Below are 18,932 nucleotides of genomic sequence, written 5' to 3' on the forward strand. Positions count from 1 at the left end.
CCACCTACCCAACCAGCTGTCCGTCCATCCATCCATCCATCCATCCACCCAACCATCCATCCATCCACCCACCCAACCATCCATCCATCCACCCACCCAACTAGCTGTCTCTCTGTCCATCCATCCATCCATCCATCCATCCATCCATCCACCCATCCACCCATCTACCCACCCACCCAAAATAAGCTTGAATTAGAACTTAGGCCAGTGGATGAGAAGTAGAACTTGATGGAGGACCCATAGACAGTAGACCCATAAGGCTGTACTGCCACTCAGTCCCAGCCACTGTTTCATCCTTCTCTTTGATTGTGTGCCTCTTGTGGAAACCCAAAGTGTGGCTCCCAGTTCCCTTCTCCCCTGTCCTTTTATACACCCATCCTTCTGGCTGTGGCAACTCAATGGAGTCAGAACACAATTGCCACTGGTCCCATAGCTGAGCAAGACTGGGTTCTGTGAATGCCTCAGGACTTCTAACGAGTGTTTCAGAAACGGCAGCATCAATGGACGAAGTTGTCCCTACCTGGGCTTAGTTCCCAGGCCTTCCTCTTTCCTATCCATACCGGTATCCTCGATTATCCCAAGCAAGTGTCAAAGCTTGATATATAGTCCATAAACTGTCAACGTCTCTGAACTCTAATGCTCCTCAGTGTCTGCACTTGGGTGTTTAATAAACAGCGTACACTTAGCATGTCAAAATTAGCTTCTGTCTCCCCGCCCTAGAGTCTTCTGCTTCTCAGCAAAGGGCTGTTGTATTGTTCCAGGTATACAAGTTACGAGCATCATTATAGTTCCCTTTTATCCTCTCCTTCCTCCTTCTCCTTCTGTCTTTTTGTCTTACACAAACACACACACACACTGCTTACCCAACCTGTTGGCAAATGTGTTAGCTCTTCATAAACACACCCAGAATCCAACCTTTTTTTTGCCACCTCCACTGTCACCCTCTGCCCATCTAGCCTCTGTGAGGTCTGGTCTGATTTCCGCCGTGCATTCCCGCTGGTCCCTAATTCCTCCTTCACCTTGCTTCCCTGTGTAGTCTTTTCTTAACATGCATCTTAAAAATATATTATGTTAACCATTTGTTTAAAATCTCCCATAACACAATCCCACTCGGGGTAAAAACTAATACCATGATAAGGAAGTTAAACCAATTGGTGGTGTAAACTGGATTTTTTTTTTTTTAAGTATAAGAAGGTGCTGAAAATAATGATTTGATTTTAAGTGATCTGGGAGTGAATTTGGACCTCCCTGTGGTACCTGCTTTTGAGATCCACTTCCTCGCTGCTACCCATCTTCCCTCCAATCTCACCTACTCAGCTAAATCAGCAGCAGCTGCCTCGAGTTTCTGAAAGCACCAGGCCAGCAGGCCCAGGGCGCTTGCTTTTCCTGACCAGGCCTGCAGCCGCTCACAACTTTCTTTTGGAACTTTATCATACAGTCATCATGATTTTTTCCCTGGGGGCTCTGCCTAAGCATTCATTCCTCTTCTGCACATCCTCTTCCCTTCCCTGCTTAGCATTTTTCTTATCATCCATCCTTCCATCCATCCATCCATCCATCCATCCATCCGAGTCTACAGGGACAAACAAAAAAACAAACCTCAAAACCTTCTCTCTGCAAATTAAGTTTTCCCCCAACTATTCCTAAAGAGAAAGAATGAACTGTGAATATTTTGCAAGGATCACTCCTTAGTAAGTGTGTAACACTCGGCACAATCAGTAAACAGTTGGTAGTTCATCCAATTCAGTTCCAGTTCGAGGAATGTCTCTTAGATATTTACTTCTTATAGGAGTCTGTGCCAGTGAGAGCTTTGGGAGCTGGCATCCACAGAGGGGAATACAATGATACAAAGAATAATGGCCCTCAATGAACAAATCCTGTGGGAGTGGAAGAGATAGGAGGCAGGTTCCAATAGGAAGAGAGTCTCCCACGTTCCCACACACATCCCACCGCAGGTCAGAAGCAATCTAATGTGAATCACCTCATGGGTTTTTGGAGCTCCCAGCGCCTAATACCCTTCATCTCTATTCTGGTTTTGAAGGTTCCCTATATCTTGAGGCTGCCCCACATGTTTTGCATATACCTGACTTCCAGGTATCTTCCTCTCACATGCTCTTTATCGTTAAACCTTAATATTTCAATGACTCACTATGAAAATTTGACATTTTGGGCTGGAGAGATGGCTCAGAGGGTAAGAACACTGGCTGCTCCTCCAGAGGTCCCGAGTTCAATTCCCAGCAACCACATGGTGGCTCACAACCATCTGTAATGAGACATGGTGCCTTCCTTGTCAGCAGTACATTGTATGCTTAATAAATAAATAAATCTAAAAGAAAAAAATAAAATTTGACATTTTGCATTCTGATTTCACAAAGTTTCCAGAATATTTTGACCAAATATTGGCAAAGTTAAAGTATCCAATAGAATAAGTACAAGACAAACAAATGCAAAACAGACTTTTTAAAAAATAAACAAATAAACCAATCAGGGTATTATTGTGTTGGTGGAAAGTCCCTCAGATGGCTCTGGACATGGCTCGGCTCAGCAGGCAAAGTGCTCCCACAAGCATGAAGACTTGAGTTTGGGTCCCCAGCACCTGCATAAAAGCTCGTGCTACATGATGGCAAGCTTGTGCTACATGGTAGCAAGCTCATGTTATGTTGAGTGTGCATAGAGCTAGGAGGCAGGGCCCTGGAGCTTGCTGGTCAGCCTGTTGAGCTAAACTGGTAAGCGCCAGGTTAAGTGAGAGACTTAATAAGATGGGGAGTGATAGAGAAAGATGTGTGTATGTGTGTATACCTGTATTATACAATTATAGCTAATGGAGAACTTCAAGACGACAGACACATTAATACATTAAATAACTAACTTCGAGAAACTTCTTTGAGTAGTTACGAGCTAGGTGGAAGGTACTTCCCTCCTCTCCAAAACAAACCAATCAAGAAGCATGCTCAGTAATTCCAGAAAGCCGCATACTCCTTCCTATATAATTTATTTTAAATCAGTGGTTCTCAGCTTGTGGGCCACGACCTCTTTGTGCTTTTTCACGGGGGCCGCCTAAAACCATCTGAAAACACAGGTATTTACAGCAGCAAAATTATAGTTATAAAATAGCAATGAAAATAATTTTACATGGCAGTCACCAGAGCATGAGGAACTGTATTCAAGGGTTACAGCATTAGGAAGGTTGAGAATCGCTGGGCTAATGCTAAATTTTCAGTTGTTATAAGTATCTTTACAACATTAGCAACCAGCCATTTCTTAAACCAACGTATATAACACAGCTCATCTCAAATTACCCATCAGCCTGGACAGTCTCTAGCAGTCACAGAGTAATCTAGCTCTAGTCTTATCGTCTACTTAACAAATTCTTCTTCAGCAGTTTTTCTCCACTTATTTATTGGGGTGGGGGTGGGGTTTATGCCATGGCACATGTGTGGGGGGTCAGAGGACAGTTTGCAAGAGTCAGCTCTTTCCTTCCGTTCATGGGTCCTGAGGATCCAACTTAGGTCATCAGCCTTGTCGCAAGTGTGCTTAGCTTCCGAGCCATCCTGACAGCCTTCTTCTCTACTTTGAAGTTATACTAGAACTTACTCATATCGTTAATTCTAAGGTACATTCACTACCCCATCTCTCAGATTGGCTAGCTCATCGCTCATTTGACTCTGAGTTCCTCTGACTCACCACGTCTCCATTTTTATGTCTTTGAAACGCGGTTCATGTTGATGCCTGACCACATAGGGTTCTTCTTGTTCTGTTTTTTGATATAGAGTCTTTCTACATAGCCCCGGCTATCTTGGAACTCACTCTGTAGACCAGGCTGGCCCCAAACTCACAGAGCTCCCTCCACCTCTGCTTCCCCAGTGCTGAGATTAAAGGCGAGCCCCACCATGCCCAGCTTCATTGGGGTTCTAGGAAGAAAGTAGTCTGCAGTACGCTTACAGGGTCCTTCCGATCGGAAAGCCACTTAGATCTTAGCTCACCATCATGACTTATCACTGCTACTGTTGGTGAGACAGATGTCAGCAGCTGAGGAAAACAGCAGCCAAGTGAAGAACATTGTTTACAAAGCATCCCTGCTCCTGTATTACCTTGTTTTATCCTTCAAGTTAAAAAAAAAAATCCCAAGCATAGTTTAGCACAGAATCCACGCAAATAGATGTAAAAACCCAATCAGCTGATTGATTTCTGCACTATAGACTTTGGTCACCTCTATTAGAATACAAACTTTTTTTTTTTTGTTTTTTTTGTTTTTCGAGACAGGGTTTCTCTGTGGTTTTGGAGCCTGTCCTGGAACTAGCTCTGTAGACCAGGCTGGTCTCGAACTCACAGAGATCCGCCTGCCTCTGCCTCCCGAGTGCTGGGATTAAAGGCGTGCGCCACCACCGCCCGGCTAGAATACAAACTTTTGAATATCACAAAGAGACAACAAAATGCTTGGACCTTAAAGGGCCATCTACGCACGTATTTGCTGTCCTTGGTTACTAAAGGAGTCAGTGCATAAATGCCCCCTCACCCAATAGGCTGTAAGATCGCAAAGAAAAGGAATGTGCACAGGACCCGCGGTCACACTACCCAGCTTGTCACGGGCGCGTTTCAGCTTAGTGTGTGTCGTGGGAACAGCAGTCAGGAAGACAGGGTCCGGTGGGGGTAGTTGTAGGGAAGCCATTTAAACTCTCCAGCCTTGAAATTACTCACGAGTAGTATTCTCTTCCCCCGTCATTGTCGTACCCCTACCCCTACCTCCAGGTGACATTAAAGACCTTTCCAGATACTCTCATCCTAATGAAGTGGTTTTTGATTGATTAGGGGAAAAAAAAGGATTTTGATTGCTCTGTGTCACAGTAATTAACGACCAATTTCAATTTACTTTTTTTAGACACGTCACTCTGGGGGTTGGAGAGACAGATGGCTTAGTCAGTGAAGTGTTTGCTATACGAGTGTGAAAACCCGAATTCCATCCCCAACCTAAGTTACAGATGTTGTTCACGCATGAGGGCTTTCCAGAAGCTCAGTCATTGTCCATTCTATCAAACATAAATTGCTTAATAAGTTTTATAAGTAGCATCCCCTTTGTTGACATTCTCCTTCTCCTGTGTTGCTTTATTTTCTTCTTAGTATTTATCATTCTCTGGTATATGATAGTTTATTTATTCTCAACTCCCCAATCCCAACCACCCACTCGCCCCTGCATTAGAATCTAAGTTTTCATTGGGACAGGGAAATTCTGCCTGGTTCACTGATATACCACTAAAATCTAGAGTGGGTCCTGACACACAGCAACTCAAAAGTTATTTAAATGGCTGGGCAGGTAGACATTGGTGTCCTTATTAATTGTCCCTCCCTACATGTTTCTTCTATTACCCCCAACTTAGTTTCTTGCACGTCAACTGGAACTTCTGCCTCTCTCGTCCCCACTCAGGCCTTATTTGTTTCTCCTTCGTTTTCAATTTAAGAGCATTTTTCTGCTCTTTCCCAGCCCCTTTATTCATCCCAATTACACATTTGTTGACTGCCTATATGAACAAAGGAACGTCCTACGTGTCAAGGCAACAGTCATAAATAAGATTGATAAAATCCCCACCCTTGTTAGCAGACATTGTCTATCCAAGAAGACCAAGCTCCTCTTTGTGCTCTTGGCCTTTCTTATTGTTGCCCATGACTTTATTCTCTTTGAGTGTGATACATGTTCTGGAGGGGGAAAAAAACCCTATATGGGCCAATTGGTTGTGATCCAAATTTTGTTTAGAATTCTTCTAATAATCATTTAATGGTACAGGGAGTGAGCAGAGAGACGGATGGTATCTGCATCAGCTACCATTGATTTCAGTTCACATGATCAAAATCCCACTTCCGGGAAGCCTGGAAGATGGGGGGGTGGAGACCCTGAATGATCTGCTATCTCTCCTCTCTTTCCTACATTTTCTTTGCCCAGGGCTGATGTAAGGGGGGCTCTTTTCATCCTTGAACAAGCCTAATTAACTCACCATTTCCAGCTTCAAGGTTGTTATTATCTACTACTCTGTCAAATTGACTAAGCCCCTGGTTGACAGAGAGTCTTGAAATCAAACCACCTGAGCCCCAGGCCTGTCTGAGCCTTTGTCACTGGGGCTTTGGCAGCCCTTGGTGCCTCCACTGCAGGACTTCCCACACGGTGCTCCGTGGAGCTCCCGAGTCCTGGCGACCGTAACTGGGGTGCTCCAGAAAGAGGGCCCATGGCCAGGCAAGTTAAATTGAATGTCATGTTCCTTTTTCTCTCACTGGCGTGGAAGGCACATGATAGTATCTGTGTTTACAGATGTTCAACTTTGTTGAGCCCACTTGCAGTTGTTTGACTTTGCTCACCAGAATGTCATGTGTGGGAAACTTTAGCTCCAGATTCATATGTCGATAGCATTTGGAGCTAGGAGCTTGGAGCAGTAATTGGGAGAGCATTAGAAGGGGATGGGGTTAGTAGTTTTATAAAAGTAAGGAGACCCAAGCTAGCAAGTTGTGCTGTGAAAACATGTGATGCCCTAATTCTGTTAGAACACCAAGCAGACAGCGGTACCGTGATGTTGGACTTGGCAACCTCCAGAACTGTAAACCAAATGCATGCCCATTCCTGCAAATTGCCTAGACTCCAGCATTCTGTTATAGCATCTGCCCATCTTGAAACGCCACTGAAACAAGAAGATACTGTTTCTTAGGAGAGAGCTGTTTGGAAGATTCTTTTTCCCTTTATATCATCCAAATGAACAGCAATAAATATAAATTTCTTCGAGGCAGTGAGGAAGGATGGGGGTGCCCAGCAGTTCTGGGGTGTCACTATTAGAGGAAGAACATAATTTATAGGGCAGATAGGGTCAGAAGAGCCGCAGCTTTGTTCCTAACTCTGTCCTACAGCTTACAATAAGTTGCTGGGCAAATCATGCTACTTCTGAGCAAGACTTGTCTCCTGGGTAGGAGGTACGCTTTAAAAAATAACCACACCCCATTCTTTTAAAGGATGTCTGTGTGGCAGGTTTAACTCTATGGTTTAAAAAGTAATCTTTTTTTTAAAAAAATGTGTAACCCAGGCTGGCCTCGAACTTGTGATCCTCCTGCTTCTGCCTCCTTCAGCAAATCCTGCCGGCGTGCACCACCACAACCGGCCAAAAAGCAATCTTTCCGGGCTGAGTATGTGGCTCCACGTAGAGAGCTTGCCCAGAATGTCCGAGGCCCTGGGTTCAACCATGGCATTTGTCTCCCACAAAGCAGACTGGGTGGATTAATGCACCTACGTTCTGAAAGCTCTCTTTCAGAGTGTGGTCCCTCCAGCTTTGTCGATAGAGGCATGAGACTCTTTAGGAGGGCAGCTATAAGATCTCAAGGCTCAGATCCAGATTTCTGAATGAACCCTGGGAGCCAAATTATGTCAGGCACATAACTACGCCTGCCTACCGAAGCTATGAGCAAGGCATATAGAATTCGGGAAGATACAGATCGACGAGATTATTGGCAAGCGAGAAATGGAACCTGAGACTGTCCAGTTTGAAATCCGAGCCACGGGCTTGTTTTTTTCTGAACACTCTGTTTCCAAAGATACAACCTGGTGGTTTTCAGTGTTAGCGGCAAAATTCACTGTAGCTCAGCGCGATTCATTCTGCTCTACTTCTGTTTTAGAATAAATAATGAGAGGTCAGTTCTCCCAAGGGCCCGAGGGGGGCTTCCTTTGACTCTGATCTTGAAGCAAGGCTCTCTTAGTGCTCTAGGGGGCGCTAAGATGAACTCAAGATTTCCTCGCCCTTAAAACAGAAGTCTGCTAAAGTAGCGGGAGTAACCTAAAACGTTTACAACGTGTTTTTAAAAGGGTATCTGTCCATTCAAATCCCCGATAAAAATTGTAGTCTCTGCTTGGAATGTGATGTAAGTATTGGTGACGATAACTATTTAATATTGTGCACAAGTGTGTGCATGTGCACATTTGTGTTTAGGCACACATGTGCATGTGTGGATGCTAGCGGACAAGGTTAGATGTTGTTCCTCCGGGGCTGTCTATTTTTTTTTCTTTTTTAAAGCCAGGGTCTCACCGGCCTAGAGATCACCAAGTAGCCTGGACTGCCTAGGTCTGCCTTCCCAGGGCGGGGATTCCAAGTGTGTGGCACCGTGCCCTGCTTTTTTATGTGGGTTCTGGGATGGGAAACGGGTCCTTGTGCTTGCGAGGCAAACCCTTGAGAGACTGAGCTACCCAGCAGTTTAGTCTGTGCTTCCAGGGTGGCTCAGGTAAGTATTGTATTAGTGATCTCTGCATAATCGTGAAATCGCTGCCCTAACCCAGGGTGGCACCTGCTCGAGCGTTCACTATTTCTGCTGCTGCTTTACAAACACATGTGGCCCGGTAATGCTAGCCTGTGGGTCAATCCCAAAGTAGTTTCAGAGTTCAAACCATTGTTGTTGTTGTTTTTAGCATAAAGTGTTCTCCACATGAGAAAACAAGGAGCCTAACTTATCTTTCTCTTTCCTGCTTCATATCTCTAAAAATGCCCATCATGACAGTGTATATGAAGCAAGCTTTAAGGACTATTAAGGAGAGTGGGAAACAGTGGCAGACCATGCCCTTCCTGGCTCTGGTTCCAGTATCACTGTCCTTGAGTGCTTTGGGGCTGAACTCATAGACACAGGCATTGGGACTCTGTGTCGGAGACCCCGGGGAAGAAGGAATTCCCACGCTACACACTGCATCAGGTCCCTGCGCAAGCAGAACTAGTAGCGCCGTGAACAGTGCTTGACACACAGCAGGGACTCAATCAATGTTCGCTAAACGCTGCCATCTGGGAAGCCCGTGGGTAGTTGTGTAAAGGACTGCTGGGAGCTGCTTATCTCGGAGACTATAGCCTTCATGTCATGTGTGTTGGATGCGTGCCCGACGCCCAGCTCCTACTTTCCCAACCGGGGCGGTGTTGACATCTTGGGCTAGATAATCCTGTTGGAGAAGGAGTAGAGAATGCTGTTCTGCGCACTGTCTGGGACCTAGCTCTATCCCTGGCTTCCTAGATCCCAGTGGCATTCTGGCATTCACTGCTCCTCATAGGGCAAAAGTGTCTCCAGGGAGCACTAGATGTCTTGATGCCAGGGGATTATGTAAGACAACCCCTGAGTGCACATTACTTATCTAGTCTTTAAATTCGTGGTAGGTATCAGCATCAGAAGATGACACTTCCCCCCCCCCTCAGCTCCCTCTCAATATTTTCCGTTTTTTTTAATTTTATTTTATATGTATGAGTGTTTTACCTGTGTGTATGTCTGTGTACCATGTATGTGCCTGGTACCCATGAAAGTCAGAGAAGGCATGGTATCCCCTAGTACTGGAGTTACAGATGGCTGTGAGCCGCCATGTGGCTGCTGGGGCTCGAACTTGGGTCCTCTGGAAGAGCAGCCATTGCTCTTAACCACTGAGCCATCTCTCCAGCCCTCTTTGTTGTTCCTGAATCAGCATTTCTTGGTTTAGTTGTTGAAAGCATCAGGGTCTCTCGGCTTGCTTTCATTGACTTCGCTGTCTGTCTTTCTCATACACCTAGGGAGAACTTCCCAGGAGCCTCTATGAGAGTGAAATAGCCCTATGCTCCCCATAGGGGAGAGAAAATAAACAGAAATTGGACCTGTTGCTGGCAAGACTGATTTACAGAAAGAACATGGCCTGACTTTGGGCAGAGGAAAGAGGACAGACCCAAGTCCCTAAGTGGAGTTCATGTGTATGTGAGCCTCAAACCGTCCTTTGTGTTAAAAGGAACAATCTCCCTTTGCTTTCCACACATTCTTGTCACCTTAACACCAAACCTCCAAGGGGTGTGTGTGTGTGTGTGTGTGTGTCTGTCTGTCTGTCTGTCTGTATACAAGTACATGTCTGTATGATTCATGTACGTGTGTGGAGACGAGACGTTGAGGGCTAGCACCCTCCCTGATCTCTTTTCTATTTTCTTTGTGTGTGTGTAGTGTATGTGTGTGCATGTGTAATAGGCATGTACATGTATGTATACATGCTTGTGGAGAGTAGGGGCAGCTGGTGGACATCTTCCTCGATCACTTCTCTGCCTTAGATGCCTGTGTGTAATGCATGTGCAGTCTATGTGTGTGAGCATGTGTGTATATTATGCATTTGGAGACCGGAGATTGACATCTTTCACTATGATTCTCTGCCTTAACTTTTGAGATAGCACCTCTCACTGAACCCCGAGTTTGCCGGCTGGCTAGATTAGCGCGCCGGCAAGCAGGCCTTAGGGACCCCTATTATGTTATTTTACATCCGTGCCAAGGATCCATCCCCCCAGGCTCTCTACCTTCCTTTTTGAGACAGGGTCTCTCACCGAACCCATGGCTCACTGATTTGGCTGGAATGGCTGGCCAACAAGACCCATAGATCCTCCTGTCTCTACCTTCCCAGCCCCAAGGTTGCAAGCATACATCCTCACACCCAGCTTTTTCCGTGGGGGTTCTGAACTAAGGTCATCACGCCTGCAAGGGAAGCCATTCAGCAACCGAGTCACCTTCTCAGCCCCTCTCTTCACAGTCTTTTGATAAAGGTATCTCTTCCCCTCCCCCGACTTTGTTTTATTTCCTGCCTATTTATGCTATGAATATCAGGAAAACATCACCACGTGATTCATGAGCAGTCTTTCTCAGCAACACAGTAAACACCTCCGCGAGCTGAGGGACCAGCAGCCTGAGCATCCTGAGTAGAGAGAGGGCACACATGCAAAAACCAGAACCTTAGAATCCCGACGAAAATCCAGCCACTGGGCCGGCTGTCTGAGAACAACTGCACATCCATGTCCAAGGGTGAGAAATAATTTATGACAAAGCTCACGAAAAATTCTAATTTCCTTCATGTTGCTACAAGTACAGCTTCACGCTTTTTAAAAAAATGTGGGCTGGTGGCATTTTTCTCCCCTCTCTCCCCTTCCAGTGTAGAGTTAAACAGGTGCCCTTACCTCTCCTCCAGTGCACGGGAAAGCACTGGAGTATCTCGATGTGCAGAGAGCTCCCTTCTTGACAACATCGTCTTCCAGGCCGAAAGTAGCCGAGCAGTTGGTTGCAAAGTACTTGTAAGGCTTCCACGTCTTTCCAAAGTCCTGGGACCGGTCCAGCACCATGGCTGCAGGCCTGGGGGACTTGAACACCATAATGAGGTGGGTAAAGTAGAACTCCGCTTCCAGGTCTAACTGGATCTTTTCTCTGTGCACGTCCTCCGCAGACTGCCACCACGTCCGCGGAAACCGGAAGGACGAATCGGCCATGGCCGAGGGCAGGTGGGCCAGGTGAGAGTGGGCCGCATTGCACTTTTCGCATTTGGGCTGCCGGCAGGTGAGGTCGGCGTTCTCGCTGTAGAAGCAGAAGAGTTCGGTGGCGTTCTGGCCACAGGTGCTGTCTGCCCGGAGTTTTCTCCCCAGAGCCAGGTTGCCCATGCGAGGGTTGCAGGCCTTCTCACAGCGAGAATTAGCGCCGGCTACTCCGCTCAGTCCTGTGGAGGGGAGAGCGGAGGCCATTCAAGACAAACTCACTGGAAATGGGAGTGATCTGCTGTGTCCCTCATTTACCCACAACAGTCAAGATATCCTCCGAAGACCTCTGGCCTTTCTATATGAGAAGTTACCAAACGGGACAATGAACACTAGTGATTCGTGTATACAAGTGTGTGTGTGTGTTCAGGTGTGCAACTGGATGTGTGTACAAGTGAGTGTGTGCACGTGTGCATGTATAGGCCAGAATACCTTGGGTATTGTTCCTTATGATACCATATACCTTTCCTTGTTGCTTTTAAATTTATTGTGTGTGTGTGTGTGTGTGTGTGTGTGTGTGTGTGTGTGTGTGTGCATGTGCACACAGGTGCACGAAGAAGCCAGAAGGTGGTACTGGATCCCCTGGATCTGGAGTCACAGAGAGTTGTGTTCAGTGCTAGAAACAGAACCCACGTCCTCTGCAAAAGCAGCCAGTGCTCTTACTCACTGAGCCATCTCTTCATCCCTCCTCCTTGTGGTTTTGAGACAGAGTCTCTCACCGGCCTGGAACTGCCAAGTGGCCTAGCCTAGCTAGCCCATGAGTTGTGTGGGTCTACTGGTCTCAGCCTCTCCAGTGTTGTAAATGCACTATCACACCTCAATTTTTGATGTGATTGCTGGGTACTGAACCCAGAATCTCATGCTTATGTGACAAGCATCTTGGCATCTGAGCTAGCAATCTCCCCATCTCCTTCATTTTCTTTATTATTTGTTATTCTAGCCAGTAAGTGGGGCGATCTTCTAGGAAAACCAACACGAGATATTTAACATATATACATTGGGACCTCAGTTCAGGTGGCAAAGCTAGAAATCACTGGCTCTTAAAGGTGTGATGTCCATGTCTAATATTAACTAAATGTGACTATTTAAAAAAAAACAAACCCTCCAAACTACCAAACAATGGGAAACCTTATAGTCCCCGCTCTTTAATTCTTAAGCGTTTCTTCCTATGGCAGGTTTGCAGTACCTACCTGTTAGCCCAGCTGGAGAATGTTGGTGGGCTGGCCCACCAAACCGCCCCTCTAACAACTGCCATGAACTAAGCATCATCTTAAAGAGACATACTCTTCCTCCCAAGGTTCCCACCCACCTTACTGTTTCAGGAGTACTTAGAACGATAAACAGTATCCACTTAGTCACATTCTGGCTACCTGTCATAATCCTTTAATTCGAGTTTGCCATTTTAATTATGAATACCGTAAGCAAAAAAATTGTCCATTTAAGAAAAATTAAAACACAGAGGAAAAGAGGGAAAAGGAAACCGAACCCCAAATTCTGGCTAATTGAATGTTTCTGCTTAAGAGACAGACCTCTGAATTGTTATCATAGGGGCACTGGATGGGAGGCAAATGACAGCTTTGACGGGAGAGGAGAGATTTCACACAGTGACAATCACCGTCTCACACCGGCTCAGACCAAATGAGGGGCTTCCTCAGGCGTTATGTTTTAACTGTCAAATGAAAATGCGTCCCATGCTCAGACTGTTTGCCATTGTTCTGATTAGCGGGCGCAACAGCTGCCTGTAGCCAGAAACACATAAACACACGGTGTTATGACTCACCTGTGAAACATCCAGGGGGAAAGCGCATACTGCCTGTACAAGTAGCTGTGACTTGCAACACTCGCCCCGTGCTTTTTTTTTTTTTTACAACCTCTTGATTGCTCCCTTAGTTTTTCCGGGGGGGGGGCGTCATAACATGACTTGGAAAGGGGAAAGTTTATGAAAAGTTCACTTTGGGGATATGGGAGCATGGATGTGCAATGTGTAATAAGGAGTGTGAGCAGGAAGAGTTCAAGTGAGCTCTTTAACACTGAGAAGTCTGACAGATCCTTGGGGGAAAAAATGAATAAAAGTTACCGCACCCTAATAATTTGGTAATAGTTATCGGTGAACAAAAACAGTGGAGATCCCTGAACTGATTGTGGCGGGTATTCGTTGAGGATGCAGACTTTCCTGCTAGCAGCTCTGAGGAGAGAGTGGAAGCAGCCCAACCAAAAAGATGCCTGCCACAATGCTCTGAATCTTCCAACCGGCGCCTCTAACCAACTCTCCTCTCTCCTCTAACTCCACTCTGTAGAGCAAGGATGAAATCAGGGTGCCTCACCATCTTGACCCTGTACCCCACCGTGCTGTACTTAGTCCAACTGAAGGCCAGGTGGCCTGTGAGAAGGAAGGGGGAGAAGAAGCTCAGGGACCAGCGAGCCTGGAACCGGTGACCTAAGGGCAGCCCAAGAGAGCCAGGACTGGGGTGGGAGGGAGAGGACATCTGACGGTTGCCCCGTAGTCCAGTTACTGAGCCAACCGAGGAGCAGACCCGCCTCCGACCTCCTGCAGAGCCTCGGCCAGGGTACCGATTCCCCAGGGGCAGTCAGCCAGCTCCGGGCAATCACCACCTGAGTGATCCACCCCCCATGGTCCCCAGCTCCGAGTTCTACAACGTTGGATTGGAGCCACCGACCCGGGAAGAGGGCGCTCACCCTCACCCTAGGTGGCCCTACCTGGTTCCCAAGTACACAAAATAAGATCCGGGAAGGTGGTGATCGCTCTAACTGAGAGAGCGATCTCAGCCCACGCACGCCCAGGGTCTCTGGGCCACCCCTCCTCGTCACTCCTCAGGCCATGGAGAGCCCGGGGATGGCGAGCTGGGTCCTTTGTTCCCCTCGCCAAGTGCAAAGGCAGTTTTTCACCCCCGAGCCAAACCCAGAAAGAAACACTGATCTCTCTATCTCCTGTAGGGCGTACCCAGGATTTCTGGTTATTCAAGGACATGTGTATCTCAGTAGCAGGGGAAAAAAAAATCAAGTGTTTGAAAGTGCGGAGTCGCGGGCAAAGGAGATGGAACATGGCCACTCGCTTCATCCTCGGTAGCCGAGCTCAGGGCTCCCTGTCCGGGGTCCCCTACATCCCCCAGTCCCCGAGCTTGGGGGTCAGGGGGACAGGAGCAAGGAAAGAGGGGTGGGGGCCCGGCCGCGTCACCACCCACCTGCGGCCACCGCCGAGCAGCCCCAGAGCAGCAGCAGCCGTGCGCAGCTCCCCATGGCCGGGCAGCGGCGGGAGCGGGTGGGATGAAGCGGCAGCGGTCCTCGGGAGCACCGGGGCTCGGTGGTTCTTCCTCCTCCCGGGACGCCAGACTCGCTCAGTGGGCACCGTGGGCTCGGAGACGCGGGCCGGGGCCGCGCCGGGCGGCGGGGTGACCGTCGCGCACCGGCCTGGCGGGGCCCGGGCAACTCAGGAGCGGCGGGAGCCCCGGGACCATAGCCGGCCTGGCCGCTGCCCGCCGAGCGGCCCTGAGGGCGGGTGAGCCGCTCGCCCGGGGCTCGGCGCCCGCAGCCGACGCTGAACTTTGCGAGACCTTTCACTTCCCGGCCGCCGCCGCCGCCTCCCGGCCGTCCTCCTCCGCTTTTCCCACCTCCTGTGGCCGCCGCGGCTCGGTCCCGTTCTTCTCCATGGGCAGTTCCATGGGATGCATTTTTATTGCACCGACACCGCGGCGCTCCGGTGCCAGCCCTCCTCCGCCCCTCGCACCTCCACCCCTTCCTCCCGCCCGCCCCCCGCGCTTGACAGCCCGGGCGGTGCAGGCGCTCGGTCCGGTCGTCGTCACCGCCGCCCGGGGAGGGGTCCCTGCCGCCCCCGCTGCGGGCATCTCCCCGCCTGACCTCGCGGGTGCCCTCCAGCACCCACGGGCCTCGCCTGGGAAGCAGTCTCCCACCTTCTCCAGGAACATTCCTGAGAGCAGTTGACTCCCTCCGGATCAGGTCAGGGCATGCCAAGGGGCTTAAAAACCCGCGAAACAGGCGAGCTACTACTTTCCAAAATCACCCAGAAAAACAAGCCTTCTCCCCTCCACTTCGCGGCATCCTTTCTCTGGGAGCCCCACGGCCTGGGTTCGGGGCCCCCCAATTCAGCCTGGGGTACCGGCACTGAACGCGCGCCAAGTGCTAAGTGTCCTCTGAGTCTTTGCTGCCTTTTGGGGGCTGCAGCCCAGCTAACAGCCGTTGCCAACAGGAGCCGAGGGTGTACCCGGTTTGGTGTAAAAGGGTGTTGTCTTTCATCAAACTCAAGGGTCTGAAAGATTAGGATCTCTGACCAGGGAATGGGCTGTTTAACATCCTGGTCTAGGGCAGGGATGTAACAAAGAGAACACCTGGGTCCTTGGTGCACACACATTTTTCAGAGTATGGTGTGCAGTGAGAACGATAATGTTATGAAATATCTTACGAGGAGCAATTTAGCAGCAACCACAAAGCAGCTAATTGTAGCTCAGGGCTGGTGTTTATGGAAGGAGATTAAATAGCACTTCAGCCTGGGACTTCTGTAACTTTTCTGAAAATATAATTCTGCTTACCCATCCCAGGAAACTGGCAAAAGTTAAGTCGAATGCAATTTTGTATTGCAGCATGCAGTGTGTGTACCTTCCAATATTTTCCGGAAAATTACAGAAAACATTCGATTATAATCGTCAGCATTATAGATGGGCAGTCAGAGCTTCGGGGGCACGTGTAGATGTTAATTTATGATGCCCCAGCTGGGGACATATAAGTTTCTACCTCCCAGAAGAAATTGAGTTGAGGTTAGGACAATCCACTTGGGAGGCGTTAAAATTATTCTTTTGGCCAATAACTGGAAGTGGCAGACAACAGGGGAGCCGCCATTAGCTGTAGGTTTTCAAATCCTGGCAATGTCCGAGCCGTCTCTGGCTTTCACAGATAATGCCCCTGTTGAAGTTGCTAAAATGCTTCTCCAACTGTTCTCCTTACTAAACAAACGATAGAAAATCAGAACAGCAGACTAAGGCCCTCGGCCCAAATATTAGCCTGCTGGCCAAGAGAAAGGAAGAGAAAGACAGTATTTACTATTAATCTCTGAGTCAATATGTTAAGTTGAGGCAGAGCTAAACCATGTCTGATTATGAATTTTAAAAGTATTTGCAGTCTGTACCAATGCTGAGAACTCCCATGATTGCTTCGTAATTGGTTTTTTTTTTTTTTTTAACTCCTCTAATAGGGACTGCAAGCTCCTTAAATGGCAGTTAGACACTTAGTCTGTGCAGGGCGCAATTATGTTTTCTCTTACTTTGCTCATTATTCTCAACTGAAGATACTTGTCAGACATGCAATAAATGTTCACTGGATGTTTTGACTGAGTTATCTCAAAACTATTGTTACATGCCAAGAATAGAAACGGGCGAGGACACCAGTGAAATAATTGATTCCCAACATTCTAGCGGAATGTGTGTTCTCTATGCCACTTCATGTGTGGATGAGCTCAGAAGAAAAGGTATGGTGCATTCGAATAAATGTTAGCCGGATGCAGTGTGGTGGCTCCCACCCGTGATCTTCACACTTGATAGTAGAGGCAGGAGGATCATGCTTCCAAGGCCAGCCTGGGCTACACAGCAACTTTGAGTCTAGTTATGACTACTTAAAAATGCTTATCTAGTCTAGATTAGATTCTCATTTCGAGGGAAGGCTCCAAGAGAGAGTTGACCAACATAAGAAGATCTGCTCGGGGATGAAGCCGTTACTGACTAGGATTTTGTGCTGTGAAATCTTCAAGAACCGATTCAGAATTTTCTGAATGTCCTGGATTAACAGGGAGGGTTGGAAAAATCGCAGAACCTCCATAGCACGTTTCCAAATGTCACGAATAGACAAATTTAATCAAGAACATTCCTGATGACTTGGAAAGGTGTCAAAAGGACCTCTGATATCTAAAATAGATGGCAAAGACCTTACTCACGAGTTTCCCTGGGCCATACTTGAATTTTTCCTCCAAGCTCAGTGTGTCCACTTAGGGTATGTTCTGGGGTTCAGTGTATTGGAATAACATCCTCGCATGGAGCGGGATGCTGTTAAGGAGAAGGAATGGACCGGGGCATCATCCTAATCAAGAGGATGGTGAAACTAGACCAGCAGACACGAAGACAGAGGCTTAAGCCACAAGATCTCTGCCCCCGCCCCAGAGAAACAAAAGTCCCCCAGTGGCCTGAGGCCTGTTAGCGCAGAGATGAAACACCACAGGCGATAAAGAGACCACCCTACAGAAACTCAGTACAAAACCTGATAACTGAACCCTGGGGCCCAACTTCTCGCCCCACCAGGAGCCCTGCTTTCACCGTGATATCTTTGCCCATTGGACATGCAATTTTTCTTCTGAGCATCCCAGTGAAGAAAAGATTCAAAAGCATCCCTCCTGTTTGCAGGACTCTTTTATTTAACTGTGGCATTTATCTTCTTAGAGGCATTTGCAACTATACAAAGTAAATACAAGTTCTCACAGTTTATGTGTGTGTGTGTGTGTGTGTGTGTGTGTGTGTGTGTGTGTGTGTGTGTTGAGAGTAGTTGAGAGTAGGTTTTATTAAATAGCCCCTATTGGCCTGGCCTGGCCTGAAACCTGCTACTGATGTAGCCCAAGCTAACCCCAAATTCTCAGAGCTCCTGTCTTAGTCTTCTGAGTGCTCGGATGACAGCACCCACCTCCTGAGAAGCATCTGTGACTTCTCCGAGCTCGTTAAAACTCTTCTTTATCTCCCCTTTTCAGATACATCCCACCCTGCCTTACATGCAGCACCACCCATTAACTCTAAGTGTGATCAGTTAGAATAAAATAAAAACTTTCGTTAACGAGTCTAGGGCTTCTATTTGTGTAGCCTAAAGACACATCTGCAGTTTTGTGACACTGGCTGATCATGCTTGACGTAAAACCCTTTGTATGTGTTGGTTTCTTACAGGCCATTAAGATTCGGGGAAATTCCCAGGAGTCTACAAGGTGGTGACCCCAGATAAGACTCTAAGCAATAGCAGGGAGGGTGCCTGCTGACCTGGCCTTCCCCTGTAATCAGATTGATGACTGCCTTAATTGTCATCATAGAATCTTCATCCAGTAACTGACAGAAGCAGATGCAGAGATCCACAGCTAAACACTGGGCGGAGCTCCTGGAGTCCAATCGAAGAGAGGGAGGAGCGATTCTATGAGCAAAGGGGTCAAAACCATGATGGGGAAACCCACAGAATCAGCTGACCCCAGCTAGTGGGAGCTCACTGACTCCAGACTGACCACTGGGGAACCAGCATAGGCCCAAACTAGACCCTCTGAATGTGGGTGACAGTTGTATGGCTTGAGCAGTCTGTCGGGCCACTGACAGTGGGGTCAGGATTTATCCCCAGTGCATGAACTGGCTTTTTGGAACCTGTTTCCTATGGCGGGATACCTTGCTCAACCTAGATACAGTGGGGGAGGGCGTTGGTCCTGCCTGAATGTGATGTGACCAACTTTGTTAACTCCCCAGGGGAGGCCTCACCCTCTCTGAGGAGTGGATGGGGGGGTGAACTAGGGAAAAAGTAGGGAGAGCAGGAGGAGGGGAGGGAGAGAGAACTGGGATTGATAGGTAAAATAAAAAAAGATTGTTTTTTAAA

General features: G+C 47.9%; 1 protein-coding gene across 2 annotated transcripts in view; it reads right to left on the reverse strand.

Annotated features, from left to right (window-relative positions):
• Ntn4 (netrin 4) overlaps positions 1-15,011 on the reverse strand; it is a 100,328-nt gene extending 85,317 nt beyond the window's left edge. For both annotated transcript variants that reach the window (XM_013350405.2, XM_005358155.2), the window contains exons 1-2: positions 14,501-15,011; positions 10,950-11,479 (exon numbers count right to left, since the gene is read on the reverse strand). In XM_013350405.2, the coding sequence (XP_013205859.1) occupies positions 10,950-11,479; positions 14,501-14,555 (585 nt within the window). In that variant the 5' untranslated portion in view covers positions 14,556-15,011. The remainder of the gene's footprint in view (positions 1-10,949; positions 11,480-14,500) is intronic.
• Between the last annotated feature and the right edge of the window lie 3,921 nt (positions 15,012-18,932).

Source organism: Microtus ochrogaster, chromosome 24, assembly GCF_000317375.1.
Source record: "Microtus ochrogaster isolate Prairie Vole_2 chromosome 24, MicOch1.0, whole genome shotgun sequence".
Taxonomy (NCBI): Eukaryota; Metazoa; Chordata; class Mammalia; order Rodentia; family Cricetidae; genus Microtus; species Microtus ochrogaster.